This window comes from Solanum lycopersicum, chromosome 7 (genome assembly GCF_036512215.1).
Source record: "Solanum lycopersicum chromosome 7, SLM_r2.1".
In the NCBI taxonomy this organism is placed as follows: domain Eukaryota; kingdom Viridiplantae; phylum Streptophyta; class Magnoliopsida; order Solanales; family Solanaceae; genus Solanum; species Solanum lycopersicum.
The window spans coordinates 8,680,226-8,696,051 of NC_090806.1; the positions used below are offsets into that span (position 1 = coordinate 8,680,226).

Below are 15,826 nucleotides of genomic sequence, written 5' to 3' on the forward strand. Positions count from 1 at the left end.
AAGCACACCCACTTCCCGCTTAGTTCCAGTCAGATATTAGCGACAGCTCTTTTCAACCATGGAAGAGCTGATTACGCGTGTATAAGGGGAAGAATTAACCAACCGTGGGAGGTTTGTAAAAATGGAACTTAAGCCATTTAAATTACACATTTCCTCCGTCTGAACTACTACAAGCTTGATTTTGGACATTATTCCCAAAATCTCCATCCAAGCTAATTTGTTGGACCTCTTGTGGAGAAAGAATCTTGATGCAACGGACACAGTTCACGAATTCCCTGAAGTATCACATGATCAGTACAACACATGTCAGTACACCATAAATATGTACAAGTACAAGGAAATGGGATGGATTGTAAAAGCAGCTCAGCCCACTTTTATCAAGTGTCCATGGGATGCATGCATTCTGGGATAGAGGTTGTATGGTTATAAGGTGGTTGTTCACTTTGAAGTTGTGGCTTTCAATGAATCTTAACCATCAGGAAGGGCATATGCTGTTTGCTTGTATAGAAAATGCAAATACGGAAAATTAGATAGAAGCAAAGTTCAAGAACTTACTCCCAAGGATCATCGCCAACAAGCAGTACGTCATTCTCATGATCCACATATACAAGCTTCCATCCTATTCTTTGTCTATCCTCCAGTTGTCCCTCTATACCAAATCTACGAGCTAAATCTTGTTTAAGCTCTTCATAGCCTGAGTAACGTGCGATGTCGATTGATCTTCCAACAGCACCACGCTTGTGTACCTTTGAGAGCATAGAGGCAAAATTTTAAGTACTCTTAAGTCTCAACTCAAAACAATGTGAGGTAGGAAATAGATTTGTCAAGTTAACTGTTAACCTACCTTGGTAAACGTCCGCATTCGAGGCATTTGAGGTGGTGGGGCCCAGGCACCTCTATTCATGAAGCTGCCTTCATTTATGGTAGAATCAATTGAATTGAAGGCCATATCAGGAACTCCAAATGATTGGGAGACCATTGAGGATGATAGTTCAGGCTGTGCATCCTTGGGATTCTCATAGCTGGAAAGCATGCCTCCACCTGATGAGATATTATTTGATACATCTTTCCTTGACCCCACCAAGCTATTTGTGATCAAAGAATCAGGCATCATGGATATTCCTAACTGATTGTCCATGTTTGCTCCAAAAGCAACACTATGTCTGGGGTCACCTTGAACTTCTCCATCTTGACTATCTCTAAATACGATCGCTTGAGAACTGAATGACATCGGGTTAGTCGTCTGCTGCAATTGGACATCATTTTGAGAAAAGTAGACAGAGGTTGCTGAAGATGAACTATCCAAATAATCCATCTGGGGAACTGCATTATTAAGGTATGTTTGAGGAGTTGAAAACCCATGATTCTGGCTCTTGGAGATATTCATTGAGGGCTTCACATCAGGTTTTTGCTGCAAATCTTTAACTAGATTTCTATTAGGGGACATGGCTTCTAATCCACTGGAACTCAAAAGGGGTAGAGAAGACTGGGTTGTTTCCTCCGCTGCAGCTGTGCCTCGATGGATCCTACCATTCATAATTGGCTGAACTACATTTTGACAGTTGTTGGTAGATGGTGAGGTGGAACATGATGGAATATCATCCGTAACCACCGACTGGCCTCCACCTACAGCTCCTGTTAAGAAGCTACTGCAGTTTGCCGAAAGCTGATTAGTTGTTGGTGGTAGAATCTGGCCAACTTGTCCAGGTATTTCTGGTAGAATTCCTGGTTGCTGCTGCTGCTGCTGTTGCTTCATATGCTGATTTGGCTGGGCAAAACGAAGATTAGACTGGCTATTATTTATCGTCATTTGCTGCTGGGCAACTTGTGGCTGGGAAAGAGACGTGGAGTTGGACGTGGTTTGAGACATATCTAGCATCTGGCTTGTTGCAAGTGACCTAGAAAAGTTCTGTGATACATCTAAGTGCTTCTGCTGATCTTGGATTGGCATAAGCTGGGACGGTTGTTGCAGTAAAGATTGTTGAGCTAGAAGTGACTGCTGCTGCAGCTTCTGCAAAAGCTGCATCTGTAATTGGTTATCAGAGAAATGCAGCTGTTGGTTAAGTGGATCACTCGGCTGGGGTTGCATGAAACTTTGCTGCTGAGTTTGATTCATAATCTGTTGCTGCTGCGGCAGGTTCTGAGGAAGATTCCTTTGCAGCTGATTTTGAAATGATTGTTGTTGCTGTAGGACATTCTGAGATTGCACAAGACTTTGAGCTTGCAAAAGCTGGGCCTGAACATGGTTTGTAGGTACTGATTGGTTAATTAGGTTCTGTCTTGGTTGCTGACTGATATCCGACAACTGTTGCTGCGGCTGCATAATGGAACCTGCTGGACTCAATGTGGTAGTTGGTATCTTCTGAAGCTGGTCGAGCTGCTGAACCTGTTGGGTTGGCCTTTGGGAACCAAACTGCAAAGTATTCTGCTGAGGAAGCTGAGGTGCTGGTAGACATAACTGACGCGAGAGGTCTGCTCCACCTCCTACATTCTGTAGCACGGAACCAGACAAAGAATGCAGGTAGTTCGGTTGCATTGAGTTAGCCAAAGAAGGATTCTGTTGCATGTTCATCCATTGGACTAAGCTCAGGCCTGGAAGACCTTGCGGATCCTTCATGCCAAAGTCATCACCGAGCCATGGCATTGTCCTCTTAAACAGGCCATCCAGATCAGAACAATCATCATCTGCAAGAAGTAACACATTCTACAGATCAGAAATCTAGGAATTTAGTTTATAGTTGAATGTTTTTTTGGAGGTGAAAGTAATATTCATAACAGGATTATATTTCATTTTCCCTGAGATACTGTTCGCCTTTTCAAATAAGGTTCAGCGATATTGTTCCATATCATAAGCTATTTAAGTAATACAAAAAAGGAAAGCTTGGAAAGGACAAAAAGGCATATCTGCCTCCTAAATCCTATTGGACGCTCATTCAAAGTCCTCTTTTCAGTAAGAAAAATTATTTTCCTTCTGTTTTCCAGAAGAAAGACATGCACTAATTACCAGTTCAACTTCATGGTCAGTGGAGTAAATGGTAAAATCAAATCTATCCAACTATTTCTCCAAAATTAAAAAGCAGGCATAAAAAAGTCATATTCTGATTGTAATTTGCTTACTACCTGGCATTCCAGGTAGCCTTGGCCGCTTTGATCTAAAGAACGGTGGAGTAGGACAGATGAAAAACGGTGCTGTTACTGGTTCAATCTCCCAAATTGAGACTCGGTTACGCCTCTCCCCAGCAGTTGACTCATCCCAACCAACCTAATTACAGAAATTTGAGGTGTCAATACATCCTGTAGTTAATTAAAGATAGTACAAGCTATAGAGAATTTCAGTTTATATACCTGCAAGTTGCGCCACTGTGAGTTCTTCCACCTCACTGGATCAAGATCACTGATGCCAGTAATTGTGCCCATATACCTTCTAGTTCCTGATTCTTCTGTCTCAAACATCATGCGGAATCGCATGCCAAGTGATACTTGACTGCTATAAGTTGCCTTGTAATACTTGGCTAAAGGGATGACAAATTCTGAAGGACTTGCCCTGTTCATGACATAAAATCATCAGAAGGGTTGATAATTTGCAAAGCGAAATGCTTTGGCCGCCTAATAAGAAAGTAATGCTTGACCTTGGGTTATAAAACACAGTGAATGGGCTGTTGTTTGCAGCTGCATGGGCAGCAGCTGCTAGGATACCAATATGCATGCTGTCACTTGACAACACCGATGATGATAAGTTGGTTGGCTGTCTGTTTGCCCGCCTAATTCCAAGTAGAAGCTGCTGTTTTTCATCCCTGTCGACATAGATTACATAGTGTCACGAATGACCAAAGCATATGAACGATAAAAAATGAGAGTTTAACAGGTGAATTGGTTCTTTTTGAAGCCTCAGAAATCAGATCCCTTCATTGATTTTACTTATTACTCTCTCCTTTAGTCATCAGTTTATAGTTAACAATTATTAAAAAAAAGAAAAAAAAGAAAGAGATAGAACATTCAAGGTAGCATGTCGTTGCCAGTATCATTACCTGATAAACAAAACTGAGTCACCAGCAAAGAGCCTCTTCCCACTGACAAAGAGGCTCCACCCTGTCGTTAGCAAATGGCGTTTGGGTTGCCCTGGATAACCAGAGATAGGTAAATCATAGAAAGAAGCCAAATTTTATCTAGCCTTGCTTGGCCAAGTAAATCCATATATAGCAGCTAAACAAATGTACCGCGATAAATATGGCGGAAGGTCCACAAATTATCATGCAAGTCTCTAGCCACAAGTTCTTGAGCAGGTGGTTGCATTGAGTAATCCTGAGAATGAACAAGCACGCCTATTACACAAACGATAGAGAAACAACCACAATGTATCAAATGAGAAACTTTATTATGCTCTTACCAGAGGCGGGAATATTTTTTCTGCAGAACGTCGAGGGACGGAAAAACCCCCATGTGTGCTTGTATCACTGGCAGTCAAGGTCTTGCAAAAAAATTCTGTTTGTGGTTTATTTGCTTTCATAGACAAATCTGATCTCAACAATGCCTCCTTATCAAACTGCAAATGACCAAAGGTTCACTAAATGAGTTAAAATTCCATCTTAATATGCTATAATTGAGATCCTCCACGGACGGAGGATCACCTCACACTCCCCTACACCCTTCCACTTTTTCCAAATAAAGAAAAGAAGTCAAGAATAAGGAAAATCGCCTTTTAATGTAGATACAGCGAAGAAGAAACATACTGAAGGAACTGGCTGCAGTGTCATTTGTGCATAAACTTCATCTGTTTCTGGATCCGCCTAATGACAAAAAATACAGTCATCATTGTTGAATAGCAGAGGCTTCATATAACCAGTTAATATTAAGGAAACTGAAGTTTGAATGTACGTACATGCAGGGTAATATTGTGAAGGAGACAAACTAACTTTGATGGAAGGTTTGGATAGTTTGGTATTTGGGCATCTACATCTTTCTTCATAGATGCCGCAACCTGAAAAAGTTCAAATGCAAGAGTAAAACAAATTAGACCTTTGCCATTACCAGACAACCATTCTAGATACAACACTATCTAACTATATGACATACATTTTAGTTGCAACACGGACAAATTCTTGAAAGTAAACAAAATTTGACTAAAAAGAAAAAGCAAAAGATTTAGAATTTTCCTACTAACCAAAAACTATACAAGTTTATTTAACAAAACGTCATCGAATTACATTCCCCTACTAACTTCTCATTTCCTTCTTATTATCTTCCTAGTTTCCTTCCTTTTTCCTGCCTCGACATGTTTTTTTGTTATAACAACAGTGTTCAGGTCAAACCTGCATGCATCTCACGTATTCAACAAAGTACATGTTACTGAGTAACTCTGTCCACCAAGTCATAAACAAACCGGAAGAAATCAACCAACTTTTTTCGTCTTTACTAGAATTTAAGCTTCAATCATCATAATTTTCATCTCACTTTATTAGCCGCCGCACTTTGTTCTGCATTTTCTTTCTCATCATTACGGTTTGGTAAAGAAATTCTAAAAATTCTTTTCAATCTTTATTTGTGTCTAGAGTGTACACAGACCCTATCCTTAGAAAAGTCATTTTCGATTCACCCTTTATTATCTTTAGCCAAACCATAAAGTTTAAATTATTTTTTTCCTCTTAAACAATTCCCACTACCATAGTTGTTTGGCAACATCATAGTCAAAGATACTAAAAGATGATGTTTCCTATCTTTTTCATCTTTGTTCTTTTTCTAAAACCGTGTGGTAAAATACATAGTGTATGCACGTGCACATGTAAGCATTTACATAAACAAATAACAAATTCTCCAATAAAATACAACTATAGATACTGACACAAATTGCATGTTACACCAAAAAAGATAATACAATAATAGATCAACAAAAAAATTAAATAAATTACTCTTTACTAGAACATGGACATAAAAATACATTTCTACTATCAAAATCAAATAGTAACACCAAAGGTAGTGAATTTTTTTTTTAATAATTGTGCACCATAACGGCTCACGTTAGCAAATAGTCGCATATAAAAAAATTTATTTTTACCGACACATTATTATATCAAATTTATATTTTAATATTATTATTTTTCACCCACTTTATTAATCGCGAAAATAAAACTAGACCTGTTCACTGTGGCCTTGTGGAAAATAAACAACGTGGGTCCCAGCTGCCGGTAAGTTCACCAGAGGACCGGCGCAGGCCTGCCATAGCTCTGGATTTATGCTTTTCTTCTCCACTACAATAAACAAATACAAAAATTAAAAAAAAAATATTTTCCAAAAAAATAAATTACTGGTAATATAAATTGAAAAAGTATGAGATTTTTTTTCTCACTTTTTTTTTTTAGGAAAAAAAAGACTTGCGTTGCTTATTACTTTCCCATCTATTTATTATTTGTTGTTTTTATCTAATTTCCAAAAATTAAATTAATATAATTTTTAAAATAAAAATTTAAATATTTCAAAATTATATTGAAAATACTATAAATTTAAATATAAAAAATATACCGGCTTCAAAAATTAATAAACTATGATAATTAAAAGTGAACGTATATGGAGAGAGCAACTTTTATCAAACGCGCAAGTGTTTCCATTTTGCTTTGCAATGAAAAGAAAAAAAATATTTTTCCAGGAAAATTTCATGTGTAAAGGAAAAAAAAATATGCACTTTTGAAGAAATAGACAAAAATAAATAAATTGAGAGAGAGAAATTGATTTATTCGATGATTCAACGATTGTTACAATGCATCGAGAAAGTATATACCTAAGAAAAAAAATTAATAATAATATTTATACAAAGGCAAAAACATAGTGACAGACCTTCACCAGGATTCCCGTTAACAGTATGCTGCTGCTGAACTCCGGCAGTATTCACCGGTGTTTTCATTTTTCTATCTTTTCTCCGATCAACAAAAAAAAATTGAAATTAAACTTCAGATATTATTTTCACCGGAGATTCATTTTTTTTAAGCTTTTAGATCTGACGGGAAGACGATTGTGCGTTTTCCGGTGACCGGAAAACGAGAAAATAAGAAGGGTGAAGGAGACAAAGTAAGGGTTTTGTGAATAAAGAGGTGTGTGTAGAGAATTGGAGAGACCAAATGCTGCAATTTAGCTTTAAATTGGCCCCTTTTTTACCAGACACAGAGCACACAACACATAAACACTATCTTTTTCTCTCTCTAATTTGCTCTGTTTTTCTCTTTGGAAATGGCTTTTGCCCCTTTTTCTCTTTCTCTTACTATTCTTTGTGTGGATAAATAATATATATAATATATATATATATATATGTATGTATAGTTTTTTTTTCTTTTTTTATATTTTATTTTGTGTTTCTTGGTTATGGCCTAGCAAAGTTGACCATTGAGGTGAAACTTGACAAAAGGATGTGTAATAATTTCTATCTTGTTTATACTGTATGATTAAATATAATGATCTTTTTTTTTTAATATACGATCAAATATGATGATCACTTTTTTCTTTTTTTATAGTGATGTTTTGATATTTGTGTTGGAGTTTGATTAATTTTGATTTGTATTGTATATGATTTTATTAAGGAGTATGTTTTTTATTATGATTTTTTTTATATTTACAGTTTGAATTTGAGATAATTGATTAAGAGAGGAGGATGAATGGTGTTCACTATTTTTTGGTGATTCTATAGCTTCTCTTTAATGTGCAAGCGTTTGGTTATAGATTTTTAATTATATTTTGAAAATTTAGTTTTAAAACTTGTTTGATCATGAAATTTTGATCAGATTTTAAATTTTGTTCATTAAATATTAAGTTTTCAAATTTATGTTTAATTTTTGGGAGAAATTTTGCTTTGACTCATAAAATTTTAAGAAGTTTTCTAAGTAAAAAAACACACTCAAACATGATTTCATGCTTTAAAATTTCAGTGAGCGTTTGATCGTATTGTATTATAAAATGGAAAAAATATATATTTTTAAAGTGAAAAAATAATATTTATAAGTTGGAATTGTGTATGACTATAATTATAAATGAAGTTATCTTTGACTTTTTGTGAATAACTTAAAAATAAAAATGAAGATATTTTTATTTTTCGAATTCTTAAAAATTCTTATACTCAATTTTTAGTTGAATTTTAAAGTTTTGATCACCAAAAGTACTTTGAAATTTCACTCTTTTTTTTAATATATGATCAAATATAATGATCACATTGTTTAATATATGTTTGATATTTTTGTCTGAATTTGATTAATTTTAATTTATATTACATAAGGCTCTATTAAGAGAGTGTTTTCTATTAAGAATTCTTTTTTATATTTACAGTTTGAATTTAAGAAATTTAATAAAGGAAAGAGAAGTAATCACATCCACTCTATTTTATCTTTTTGTGATTCTTCTAAAAAAAAAATCATTATAGCTCTCTTTAATGTGTAAACATTTGGTTATAGATTTTTTATTATATTTTGAAAATTTAGTTTTTAAAATTTATTTTATCATAAAATTTGATTAGATTTTAAAATTTTATTCATCAAATATTAAGTTATCAAATTTTGGTTTAATTTTTGGGAGAAATTTTGCTTCGACTCATAAATTTTTAAAAAGTCTTCTAAGTAAAAAACATATCCAAACATTATTTCATGTTTTAAAATTTTAGTGGGTGTTGAATCATATTTTATTATAAAATTAAAAAATATACATATTTTTTAAGTAGAAAATAATATTTATAAGTCGTAGTTGTGTATGGCTATAATTATAACTGAAATTATCTTTGACTTTTTGTGAATAATTTAAAGTGAAAAATAAAATTTTTCTTTTTCAAATTCTTAAAAATTCTTATATTCGATTTCAAGATGAATTTTAAAATTTTGATGACCAAACGTACTTCAAAATTTCACTTTAAAAATATTTTTCCATGACCAAAAAATTCCAATTACAAATTTTTATAACCAAATGAAAGCTCAGTCTTCTTTCTATCTCCAGATGAAGAGATTCCTCTTGATCCATTTATAACTTTTTCCAACTTCTTTCTATAATTTAATTGTTCATAAATATCCAAGATATTATAGACTAAAAAAAAATTTGATTTTCATTTAGTTAAACTTTGTATCAAATCAACAGTGTTGTAAAATTGAGATACAAAAAACATGTGTTTTAGTTTGGAGAAATTAAAGATTCTAAATTGAAAATGCACCTAATATACTAAAACAATTTAAATCTTATAATATTAAATATGTTATGAATGTTACTATAAAAATTACTAGTAGATATAAAAACGTACACCCCTTTTTTATATAAATTTGAAAAAAAGGTAAATACTCATTTGAAAATTGAATTCAACAAGATAAGAAATATTACGCACTAAAAAGTAGTCTTAATAATTTAGTATTTTCTTATAATATATTAAGAAATAGATTTGTTCTTGGCTGCAATAATTACTTTGTAACATTGGTCCTCAATTTTCACAATTAGCAACAACATTGTTATCCTTTGATTAACAATTTAGAATTCCTACAAAAAGAAAATAACCAATATTTAATAATTAAATTTTATCAAATCAAATTCTATATTATTAATATATTTATAATTTTAACCATAATCAAACGATCAATCAATTTTTACCTCTATAAAAAAAATGAGGAGAATAAAATTTGGAAAATACATGATCCTTTGAGATTGACCCTTCATGGACAATAGACCATCACTTTCACCATTATCTTTTTTAACCATAATTAATGTTGACAATGACTATTGAGTACAACAAAATAAAAAGGTCAATAAAACTATTAATTAGAGAATGATATGTCATAATTCACTACTAGAGAGAAAAAAATGTGGCCTTCATTTCTTTAAATTTTCATTGAAATATTCTCCTTGACCATATTTCTTTTTTTTTAAAAAAATAAAAAAATCACTTCATGCATTAGTTGTATTATGCTCTCTTGTGACCATAAATTTTGAAATTATATTTGAATATATATTTTATTTGAAATTTCGTGAGTAAGATATCAAAAATGTGAAATCAATTTGAGTAGCTTTCAAAAATTTAAATATATTTAAAGATGATTTCTTTTAATCTGATTCAAAAATCTACGATGAAATGTTAGCGGGATGTTCATTTTATATACTAACAACTTTTTTTGTTACAATTAATGTGTTTCAAATATATATTTGGTAATCTCTCATTTGCCAATTGCAACTTTATTGCTTTTGATTCTCTTATGTATGTTGACACTAGTTAAAACAAAGCACATGTTTTATTATTAACTTGTGCTTAGTAAATTTATCAGTGTACAAACACTACTAGATTTATTTTTTATGTTGCAACTTAGGATTATTTAATAATGATGGAATACATTTATGACTTTAGTTTTATGTTATTTAATTCTCCCATTGAATATAATCATAATAATTAGCTGGACTTGTTTTTTATTTTTTGGTATAGTCTAACAACATTGAGTAAATATTAATGGAATAATTGTAATGCATATCCATGTCATAACACTCACATTAATTAAACTTTTGGTTAGCAATAGATTTTGAAGTCAAAACTCGAAATATTAAATCCTTAAAGTTTTGATTTTTAAAATTTGAAATTGTATTTAGAAAAAAATTAAAAGTTTTATGAGGGGAAATCTCAAAAATTGGTTCAAAAAAGTTTGAAAATAAAATTGAAAAATATACTTCAAAATTATGATATAATGTTACCTAAAAGTAATGTAATGAGTGTTTGATTATATTTCATTGTAAAATTTGAAAAGATAAAACTATTATTTTTAAATGAAAAAAATGATATTTAAAAATTAAAGATATCTTTTGATTATCTTTTTTTTTTGAGTAATATTGAAGCGAAGAGAGTGAAAACATATTTCGTTATTTATGAAATTCAACTTCAAGTGGAATTCCAGATTTTCTTTTGGCAAACATGATTTCAGAGTTTAACTAAAAAAAAGTGAAAAAATATCGCGATCAAACGCCTTCGTATAAAGTTTTGAGTTTGAGTAGCTATACTAATCTGAATTTATGATGGCATATTTGCCTTTTTGGTAAAAAGGGTTGTAACATTAGTTAATGTGGTCCTCTTCTTATCTTGATGCTACTTTGGTTCTTGTAATGGATAAATGGAACTTAATGAAGAGTTACTATCAATATTTGAACTTTGCATATACTACTTTTCTCAAGACCCATTTTTTTCCCTTGGATTTGTCACTTTTCAAGTATATTTTTCATGAGGTAATTTATTTGGCTAAATTGTTTTTATTTAAAAAGTAAAAAAAAAAAAAACCTAAGTTTCTTTTAAGTACATGAAATTACATCCAATTAGCATACTAAAAGGGGAGTTTGAGTGACAATGAAATTACATCACATTCTACTTGAGGCTGACTTTTAACTATAAGGTAAATAAAGTAATGATTAAGAGTCCTAAGTAAAATTTTAATCGAAAATATAAAAATTCTTTACCTTTTAATATGGAATCGTCACAATAATTATGAAATAAAATAATTTTTTTAGCTCATTATAGTATTTTTGCTTACTTAAGTACCTATTATTATTATTATTATTATTATTATTATTATTTATATATTTACCTTTTCATTCCCTCTTCCACTATTCTATTATTATTGAATATTATGAGTCTTTTGAACGATGCAAAAACTATTAACCGTATGCTAACAAAAATATTATTAAAATTATCTGTTAGGTATATTTTTTAAAATTTCAAGTATTGTCATAAGCAATCACTATATTGAAGCAATATATATAACACTATTTTAATATCTTTATATCAATCTATCAATTTTTTAACCAAAATTTATTGTTCTAACTTTATGTTATTATATATATATATATATATATATATATATATATATATATATAAAGTTATAAATATGATGATTTAGCTTTTTTTAGAATTTCTCTTTTACGTTCGATTTTAAGTCCTTAATCTTATTAAATCGATCAGATTACTTGCAAGGTTTAATGATATATTACATCATTTTATTACTTCGTATATTGACTTTTATTTGTCCACGTTGAACATCATATACCTTTAAAGAATCATAAATTGAGTGCATATATAACCATGACACTCATATCAATTGATTTATAATTTTTAATGGACTTTGAGAACTGATTTGGAATGAGCAGTTATTGCTATAGGTAAAATAATTCTATTTTTGTCTTTCTTAATATATTAAAATGAATAAAAATAATTTTTAGTATAGTGAATCAATCGAAAATCGACTTATAAATACAAATTTTTAAATTATATTTTTTTAACTTTATATTATATTTGTTTCATTGAAATTTGAAATATTGTTGATATTCTTATTTTGTAAGCTATAAATATGACTATTTTTTTAAAGGAATTGTTCAAAATAATCTATTATGACATTATAATTAATAATTTCACATCTTAAAAAAAAAAACTAGAAAAATAGACTATAACCCCATATCTCTCCACTCATCATAAAGTCAATAATAAATAATATGAAAAATTCACTCACATAAAAAATTGAATATTTAAAAGTTTCAAATTTAGTTCATGATTAATAAACTGACCTATTCGAGCAAGTATTGATTATTAAATCATTATTATTATTTGTAGATATTAATTCATTGAATATACACTGACACTGAAAGAGAAAATTAAGTTATAGATTTGAATTAAGTTAAGATTAAATTGTTAAGTGCAATTTAAATGAAAATCGTCATAATAAATGAGTAATATATAATTCCTAAGCTGAGTATTTGTGGAGGAAATCAAGTGCTTGTTATATATTTATTATGTATCAACTTTTATAAACTTCAATTTCCAATGTTAGCATTGTGTATTAATTGTTACTATAGTCTTGTAATGATGATATTTCTATGATTCTTGAGGAATTAGGATTATATCTAATAGGCAAAATAGTTTGGTGTATCTCTTATACTTGTATCATTTTATATTATGAATTTTTTTACTTAATATTTTATCAATTGAACTCTTAACACTTAATAAAATATTATATACCAAACTCCTTTGACCATTGATCATGCTTATGTGACATTAATATGGTTGAGTTGGTAAGAGAGTAAGACCACATGCCTATTAAGACAAGTGAACATCATATATAAATTTTTAAAAATGTTTAGTTTAAAAAAGTAAAATAATTAACTTAAAAGTAAAAAAGAAACTCTTCTTATTCACCCAACGACCTACTTTTTCCAGTCATCTTCCTTTTTGTCCATCTTTTTTTTTCTTTCTTTTATCTTCCTTAGGTGGTCTGGTAGATCAGAGGCGGCGAGGAGCATGCTGATATATTATACTTGTATGTGTTTGTATTTTGAATCCTTCTACTTAACATTTTGTCAACTATATCCTTGAACTCGTTAAAACACTATCTTTTAAACCCTTTTCTCATAAGATCTTTGTTTGTGTAATCCAACCTCTTACACTTGTAAAATTTCATGTCATTTATCAGTAACATGTCAGAAATGAAATACTAAGTAAATTAAAAAAATCAAATATTTAACTTTTGTAAATTTTGAATTTTCTTAAATAGTCATGTTTATCGTTCTTCATATATGTTTACCATTTGAGCACAATTCATGTCAAATAGATGAAATTCTTCATTATTTGACTTGAAATTTCAACTTCAAGTCCACTAACACAAATCCAAATAGCCCCAGTTACGATTTGAATTAATTTCACAAATTAATAAGACCTATTTGTTGTTCTTCAAGTTTTTCAATAGAGTTTTCAACTTTTTTTTCAATATCCACCATTACCCTTTTTGTTAATGAATATTATACCTCCTCTTTGAATCAAACTAACACAAACAACGACTTCAACTTTTAAAATATCAAAAAAAATTAATTTGAAAAAGAAATTAATGTTGAGATTTTCATTTATTGCAAAGTGGAGAGTGGATTGAAGAAGAAAAATAAAGTGTATGACTGAAATGTAAACATTGAAATCTTGCGGGACTTTACAAGATGCGTTCAATTCGAGTTGAGACTCTACAAATTGTGTTCAACTCAAATTAGGATTCTGGAGGTTACTCAACCCTAAATCCTAGGTTATGTCTATATAAAGGGCATTAAAATCTCTTTAAAGGCATCTAAAAAAATTTCATAGAGAGATCAAAATCTCGAATATTTTGCAAATTGATGGAATATATATATATATATATATATATATATATATATATATAAGGTCAAATCTAGATCATCATAATTCGAAAAATAACTACTATCAGCTCTCGAATCATGGATAAATCTTAGAGAGTAGAATCAAGGGAGAAACAAATTGTATCCGCACTATCTTAATGAATAAAATTATGTTTCTTCAGATTTTATTTGTGTGGTTTATTTATTTTCCATATGTTTGAAATGTGTTGCAAATATGGTGATGTTGAAGAAAAAAAGAATAGATATGGCGGGTGATTTTGTTGAAGAAGAAGAGAAGAAATCTTAGGGTTAGGGATGGAAAGAGTGTTGGAGAAGAAGAGAAATTGGTGTGGGGAGAGTGAGGGTGGGGAAGGGTGGGACTGGGTAAATGAAGAAATAAGTTTTTATAAAAAAAAAAATTATATTTTAATATAATTACACACTTGAAAGCGAATGTAGTCACACATTTTTTCAATTCAACAATATTTATGCCACAGAGATTCGGTCAATGATTAGAAAGGTTTCAGATATCGTGTTTTAATAAGTTTAAGGGTCCAATTGATAAAATATAGAGTAAAAAGGTACATAATACAAACTCATACTCTAGACCATTTCGCCTTTTGTAAATTTGCATCAAAACTTTATGATTTTTTTTCAAAAATAAATTATTATAAAAATATAAAATGATGTGGAAAATTTTATTTGTTGAGAGTCACGATGAGTTGAAAGGATTCAGCAGGTTGAGTTTAAATGAATTCGGGGATTCATATGTCAAATATACAAGTAGATGCGTTCACAATACAAATGAGTACAAATACAAGGGCCCATCAAACCATTTTACCTATCTAATAAGAAGTACGATAATCAACTTTACAAGATTAACAATAATTACGTAATCTAGAAAATATATAAATATTCTTAAAATAATTCTTTCTAACTTACTTACAAACACTAAAAAATAAGTAAGAGGTCCACTTATTTTTTTAAAAAAATATTTTCGATGAAAAAAACTACACCCTAGAGTACACTTGTATCATTCTCATTGGTGGAGATTATAGGCACTACTTCTTTGTTTGAAGGTAGACGCACGCGGCCATTTGGGGAAAAAAAATAAATATATCATTAAATTATTTAAATAGTTTGCACATACCTTTCGTCGTACGTTTGAGTTATTAACGCCTCTTTCATAAAAAAAAACTAGAGTATATGTCCTTCACTTTAACGGAAGATTAAACAGGGACAAGTGGCACAATTTTATCCGTCGATCTAATATTTAACAAATATCGAATCGATGGAAAGATAACGAGACATATATATTTGTTACTCCCTCCTGTCCACTTTTATTTGTCATGTTGCGCTTTTCGAAAGTCAATTTGACTAATTTTCAAAGTTAAATTAGATTACATTTATTAGATATTTTAAATTTAGATATTCAAAAATTATATGAAAAGTACTACAAATTGCAATGTTTTGCGTATCAATATGATGAAAAAATATATCTCAAAATGTCAGTCAAAATTTTTATAATTTAACTTTAAAAATAAAAATCGTGACAATTAATTATCAACGAAGTATATACTTTAGTTTTTAATGATAAAAGTATCATTATCTCAAAAATATGATAACAAATAGTTAAATATTATTTACAATAATTTAAGATATGGCCAAATGTAAAATAGATCATGAGGTAGAAATT

The 15,826-nt window shown here is 30.2% G+C and overlaps 1 protein-coding gene across 1 annotated transcript; it reads right to left on the reverse strand.

Moving 5' to 3' along the window:
• Nucleotides 1–11: 11 nt before the first annotated feature.
• ARF19A (auxin response factor 19a) lies at nt 12–7,009 on the reverse strand. The gene is made up of 13 exons (NM_001247811.2): nt 6,829–7,009; nt 6,133–6,245; nt 4,880–4,978; nt 4,731–4,787; nt 4,388–4,543; nt 4,218–4,302; nt 4,029–4,119; nt 3,630–3,794; nt 3,346–3,544; nt 3,121–3,262; nt 845–2,685; nt 556–746; nt 12–275 (listed from the first exon to the last, which is right to left on the reverse strand). Exons 1-13 carry the CDS (start codon nt 6,893–6,895, stop codon nt 143–145), a joined length of 3,339 nt encoding a protein of 1,112 aa, NP_001234740.2. The 5' UTR covers nt 6,896–7,009; the 3' UTR covers nt 12–142.
• Nucleotides 7,010–15,826: the final 8,817 nt, after the last annotated feature.